General features: G+C 46.2%; 1 protein-coding gene across 1 annotated transcript; it reads left to right on the top strand.

The window, feature by feature from the left end:
- The first annotated feature begins 853 nt into the window (after positions 1-853).
- sost (sclerostin) lies at positions 854-5851 on the top strand. The gene is made up of 2 exons (XM_061708674.1): positions 854-1334; positions 3890-5851. The coding sequence occupies exons 1-2, from the start codon at positions 1088-1090 to the stop codon at positions 4282-4284; spliced, it is 642 nt and encodes a 213-aa protein (XP_061564658.1). The 5' UTR covers positions 854-1087; the 3' UTR covers positions 4285-5851.
- The last annotated feature ends 1070 nt before the right edge of the window (positions 5852-6921 follow it).

Raw genomic sequence — 6921 nt, 5'->3', positions numbered from 1 at the left:
GATGGAACCTTGGGGAACACATGTAGTTTGTGTGTTCTTTAAGTAAGACTCAAACCATAGAAGTGTTGTGCCACAAATTCTGACTCAATTCTCCAGTCGCCCGAGTCAACGTTGTCAGATGCTGCACTGAGGTCCAATAACACCAGCACTGTGGTTCTTCCACAGTCTTTATTTATGTAGATGTCATTGAACACCTTGACAAGGGCAGTCTCAGTGCTGTGGTGAGGACAGAAACTGGACTGGAAGACGTCAAAGTGGTTGGTCAGAGTTAAGCTGCAAGAAAACTAATCCATGTTCTAGTTAAGAAGACAGTGTTTCTTACAAGTATCCCACTTTTGTGGCATTACATCATGCAGAGATTATTTTTGTTTTTCTTTGCTACACAGTTTTTTTTACATTTTCAAGGCCAAATTCACTGACTTTTTGTCACATAACATGATATTAAATTGACATTATATGACCCTGGTGGCTTTCTGTACCAATGAAATTATGCGCAGAGACGCAGTCTCCTCAGAAAAATCTGGATGCTTTTTGAGCATGCTCTAGACTCCAACAACAACAGAGGTGTGTGCACATCAGCCGCCTCACTCAACACTCTCAGATAAGTGAGCTCCAGTCCGTCCTCTCCCTCTTTCTCTGTATTCTTAACCTCTCCTCCCCTCATCTTCTCTGACCTCTCATTTTCCCATATTCTCCTCCGAGGTCAAGATCTCCTTCCTTCTTCCTCCCACCTCTCCACTATGTTCACTTCTGACTCTCTGTCTCCTCCTTTTTTCTTGCTCTCATCTAGCCCTCCCTCGCCTCCCCCCCTTTCTCAATGAATCCCTCGCCCAGGTCCGACCCCTCCCACTCTGTGTAAGCGCTTAATTGTCGGTCCTGACGAAAACTTGCGGTGAGGCTTAAATACTGCGTGCGCCTCTCGCATTCAGAGTGGAAGTGACCAACTTGTAGGAGCGGACATCTATCTCCCTGTGTTCCTCCACGCACACGCACACATCCATCCATCCATCCCTCCATCCCTCCATCCACCCATCCATCCATCCATCCATCCCGTGGTGTGATCAGGTCTGCTGGCCGCCGGGGAAGCATGCAGGTGTCAGTGGCCCTCCTGGTCTCCAGCGCGGCGCTCCTGCTGCTGCAGGGATGCTGCACGGTCGTGAAGGGATGGAAGGTGCTGAAGAACGATGCCACGGAGCTTTTACCGGAGTACACGGAGAACCCGCGGACGCCGCAGGAGGCGATGCCCCAGCCGGCGATGCCCCAGCCGGCCAACGGCAGCAGCAGCAGCAACAGACCGAACGGCGGCGGGCGGCCGCCGAACGCCGCTCCCTACAGTAAGTACCACATCCAACATGATCCAACACCCTTTTTTATTCTGGAATAAAATGTTGACTTTACTGTTTGAAAAAAAAAATGTATATATATATATATATATATATATATATATATATATATATATATATATATATATATATATATATATATATATATATATATATATATAGCCTATATATATATATTAAAAATGCATTTGAGCAAAAAGACGAGTTTTTTTTATTTTTCCTCTTATTACTCGTTTTACTTTTAAATAACTTTTAGGTCAATCGGTTCAACCTTGTTTATACCGTAAACGTTTATGTGCACAATTGACAAGGAAATGACAATATTAACACAAGTCATTAGTCTACAATTACTGCTGAAAAATATATAAACTTGTAAACCTCTTAATAGAAAATTGTCTTTTTCATATTAATTATATTGATAAGTGGTTTTACGAGTAGAACAACCACCTCGCATTAGTTGAAAAACACATCATAAAGGTCTGTTTGGTCTCTGTGGTTCTTCTAAATCCAGAAACTTTTTTTTGTTTTTGATGTTGTAAAGTTTTATCTACTTGATGTGGAAAATCAAGGCTGCGTGCTTCGTCTTTACAGCGAAACCCCCAAAAACACGCGGCTGTTAAATTCAGACCCATTTTCACGTCATTTTCCTGATTCAAAGCAGCGCTGCTGTGGGTGGGAAGTGTTTTTCTTCTGGTTTAATCCGAAGATGAGGCTGATGAGAGCGGCTCAGCCGCGCATTCCTGCGGTTTCTGCCCCGACGCAGTTCACAGAGACATCAGCGCTCTTTCACGCTGTCTTCCACGTTGTTTCCGTCTCTCTTTACACTATTAGTCAAACACTACTGACGCCATAACCATTTGATTGCAACAACATGTCCTCCAAATAGAAAAGGTCCACAGTTTGCTCCTTGGGAGGGGGGGGTTTAGAAATTGCTTTTTAAATGCAGACGGGCCTTTGAGAATGATTCCCACCTGCGGCCGTGATCAGCGTTGTGATTGAGCAGCATAATCTCCCTCTCATGGATTCAAGATGGGTGGTGGAGCAGGTCTTTTCTTTTTTTTTTGTTTAATTTTTTTTGCTTAATCATGGCCTCATGATTTGGAGATCAGAGGAGATGATTGATTTGATTAGAGAAACAGCTGACATGGGAGTTAGACTCACATCACTTACTGTGAGTGGCTGTTGCCTCTCAGGGTGTAACGGCCTCATATGATGGGATGAGAAATCACATGCAAAGCAAATCCGAGCAAATCTCAGTTTATGTGAATCTGAATCTTTATTATCCCCCAAATAAGGGGTAGACGCCTCTCGTTTTCACGCTGATATGCAGCAAAAGTCCTGAGCTTCGCCGAGGGAGAGAAGGCTCTCCTGGATTACATTCATCATCTGCGTCTCGGCTGTGGTCCTGGGACGGCTTCTCGCTGTCCCCGTGGGGTCACGGCGGAGGCTTTAACCACTGCCTGGCCGTCCTCCAACACTCTCCCAAGGCTTGTTTCTCACTGCCGAGGGAAAAGAAGAACTCACACAAGCCAGCAGGCCGGCGGAGGATCTTTTTGCAGGCCACCCTCATTAGGGGGGAGTGGAGAGACACGGTTGCACTGAATCAAACACGCAAATGACAACCAGAGCAGTTTTGGGGTATTTGCTGCAAATCACTGACAACTGTAGTCCCTTCAGCAGCGGCCACAGAAAGATACTAGATCATGTTCTGGGGGTGAGAATAAAATGAGAGCTCACCTCACATAAATCCTTTGTTTGGCCTTTTTTTTGTTGTGTTTTTGAAAAGAAAGCCACTGAGGAAAACAGATCGCTTTCTGAGAGTATCATTTCTTAACCGACCGTTCTTCTCCCCCACCCACCCCCCCAAACACACAGCCTGCAAAAAACAAAACAGGACAATCACTCACGCATGCTCGTGCCGTTAAAAAGCCGAGGCTGAACCTTCGTGTCGCCTCAGATCAGCCTGGCTGGTTTCCAGCGTTCTGAACCCTGCATTTGTAGTGCTGCCTTAAAACAACCAGACAGCTATTTACTCTTCCATCGCCGCATACATTTCCTGAGGGCCAACGCTGAATGCCAGCATTTTCTTCCAGCCCCGACCTCCGTTTGGTGTGACTGGGCTGTTTAATGGCCCAACGGTCTGGATTTGCTATCAGCTTATTGCTGCCAGCTGGATTTCTTTGTCAAGCGCTGTTGTCAGCTAATGATCGGACCATGACTCCAATGCAAAAACTGATCGGATCTTATTGGCTTAAACCTCCACTTAAAAGTACAAATTGCTGTGTTTAGTTGAATTTACAATAGTGTGCTTAGGTGTTTCATTATGTGTCAGAGTTGAAATGAAATGTTGCCTCCAGTTTAGATTTTATCGGACTTATGTGGGTTGTTCTTATACACAAATAACACAACAAAGTGGAAGAAATGGCACACAGTGGAATAAGAGGCAGCTGCTGCAGAGACTACCTGCAGAATATCTGCTCCTGGCCATGTTTGTTTTGGGCCGAATCCACGTGTGATTAACGGCGATGTCTCCATCTTCCACCCAGGTGCCTCGGAGCTGAGCTGCAGGGAGCTGCGCTCCACCCGCTTCATCACCGACGGCTCCTGCCGCAGCGCCAAGCCCGTCCGGGAGCTGGTGTGCTCGGGCCAGTGCCTCCCCTCGCACCTCATGCCCAACTCCATCCTCCGCGGCAAGTGGTGGCGGAGCAGCGCCTCGGATTACCGCTGCATCCCGGCGCACTCACGCATGCGGCGGGTCCAGCTGCGGTGTCCCAACGGCAACACGCGGACTTACAAGATCCACGTGGTGACCTCCTGCAAGTGCAAGCGCTTCAGGCCCCACCACAACCAGTCGGTGCCCAAGGAGGTGCCCAGGAAGCAGCGCAGCAGGAAGCAGGACCGGAGCAAGAACAACACGCCGCTGACGGGCAACTCGTACTGAGGTTCCTCTCAGCGCTCAAGGACAAAGGCCCAAGCACACCCGTACTCATGTTACCCAAAACGCAACCAACACATCTCCTTCGCGCAGGGAGGAGATTCAAAGAGAGCAAACTCATAAGCTAACTGTAAGGCTGATCCGAAGTCATCGGTCCGTAGTGTCGTCATATTTGTAAACTTTGCTTATTCGCATGACAGGATGAGTCAGCGCCACGACAGTGACTGCAGGAGGTGTCGAGCAGTGCCAGGCCTCCCTCGGCTTGGTTGTGTGTCTTCCACTAAACAGATTTTGTGTGATAATAAAGCCCCCCGCCCCCTCCCCAAAGCCTTTAACTCTCATTTGCGCGCACATCCAGTGGAGGCAGACGTGCTCTGGCCCCCACCCCGAGTAGAGCTGCTCCAGAGCCATCCATCTCCTCTAACGCGGGGGAAACGGTGGCAGCTCTGGGGTCTCCGATGGCGGGATGCTGACAGGCGTCTGAGAGGCCCTCCGTTCCGGCAGCTCTCTGACAAGCGCACCAAAGCGGACCCCCCCTCCCCGAGACGTCGGGAGCCTGCAGAGGAGCCATTCGCCGCGGTAGCGTTTCTCTAGACACCGGGAGTCAGGAGACAGTTAGAGAGACGAGGAGAGAGGGCAGACTTATCAGTGCCAGCGCCACCGGGGCACAGGGCATACTCCTGCGACTGCTCTCAATTAGCCCATTCCTGTGTCAGGATTTGAGTCATAAAAAGCTATTTCCTCTAGACGCAGCCAGTTTCTCTCCGCTGGAATCACACAGAAGGAAGGTGCACATGGTGTGTAGGAGGCATCCGAACGTGTGCGTGGTTATGTTGCTGCCTTGGGGCAGAACGCGCTCCAACACACCCACACTGGAATTCTTCTGCACCGGGCCAAACGGAGCAGTGATGAAACCATCCGCAGTCGAAATCCATCTGTTGCGATAGCCCGCGGGACTCCAAACACCTTCACTCCTCTCCGCTGCCGCTCTGTAAATAGCTCCGGCAGGAAAAACAGGAATCAAAATAACCGAATGGAGACAACAAAACAGTGTATTGATTACTAAAACCCAGCGAGGAAGAGGAAGTGCGGGTACCCAGTCTGCCACGGCAGACGCAGCGTCCTCCTCCACCTCGGCCCGCAGAATCTAAACAGAGTTTCCGCATATTGTCAGCTCGGCATTGTGTCCCTGCTCGTCTTGCTTCCTGACTTCAGTCTAAACCGTGCTGGTAAACGTTTGCTTCCATTTTATTTTACTTTTCCAAGCGTGTGTCTGAAATAGCAACTGGAAGGAGTTTAACTTGCAAGCTGATTGCATGATTGTACATATCCTACCTGTGTGGTGCCCCGCGGGAGGAGCGGGGCGGGAGGGAGAGCCGTTTACTGCAGACGCAAGGAGGGACTGCGGGAAAGAATGAACTGCATATTTATTTTTTATTTCCACATTTAAATTATTTATGCAACCTTTTTGTAGTAAATGATAGCCATTATTGTCATATCGTGTGATAGAGACGTTGGAAGTGAAAAGCTGTACAGTACATTGAATAAAGTAAATGCTGGTATATTTGAATGAGCCACCTTGTTTGGTATTATTTGTAAACTTTACCTTCAAGAGATGAATAAGTTATATAACCTATGTATTTCTCAGCTACGACGGAGTATTTGGGCCAAACTAAGACAAAAAAAAAAAAAAATGGAAAATTACGAGAATAAAGTCATAATAATATGAGAATAAAGTCGTAAAATTACCAGAATAAAGTCGTAATATTACGAGAATAAAGTCGTAATATTACGAGAATAAAGTCGTAATATTTTGAGAATAAAGTCGTAATATTACGAGAATAAAGTCGTAATATTTTGAGAATAAAGTCGTCATATTACGAGAATAAAGTCGTAATATTAAATATATTATAAATATATAAATATAACTTCACAAGATGCTCAATATTCCTCATTTTAACATGGAGAAGATGCTCTTTATTCTCGTAATATTACGACTTTATTCTCATAAATTAACACTTTACTCTCATAAATTACCACTTTATTCTTGTAATGTTACGACTTTATTCTCGTAATATTACGACTTTATTCTCGTAATATTACGACTTTATTCTCGTAATATTACGACTTTATTCTCGTAATATTACGACTTTATTCTCGTAATATTACGACTTTATTCTATTACGACTTTATTCTCGTAATTTTACAACTTTATTCTCATTGTATTATGACTTTATTCTCGTAATTTCCAATTTTCTTTTGTTTTAGTTTGGCCCTAATACTCCGTCGTACTCAGCAGATGTGGCTGTGCAGTGAAAATATTTGGGTACCCATATTTAAAGGGAAAATTGTCAAAAAATTGGGATTTTTAGAACAAAAATAAATTTTTTCCTCAGGTTTGCAGGAAAGTGCGACATCACAAACCCAGATCAGAGTAGTGGTCTCGCGACCTTCACCCAGCTCCGCCCAGCTTCAACACACAGGGGCACGGCGTGGAGAGGAAGGGGTGGGGTTAGGTCACCTGGCTGACTCCACCCCTGCTTTGATGAGTGCTGGAAAGAGTTTGACCAAAGCATGTGGTTTGAAGGGTTTAACAAGCAGCTCAGGGAACTGTAGCAACTTCACTATTCAAATCTAACTGAC

This window comes from Cololabis saira, chromosome 19 (genome assembly GCF_033807715.1).
Source record: "Cololabis saira isolate AMF1-May2022 chromosome 19, fColSai1.1, whole genome shotgun sequence".
Lineage (NCBI taxonomy): Eukaryota > Metazoa > Chordata > Actinopteri > Beloniformes > Belonidae > Cololabis > Cololabis saira.
The sequence above is the reverse complement of the archived record's forward strand: the minus strand, read 5'-3'. Positions and strand labels throughout refer to the sequence as shown.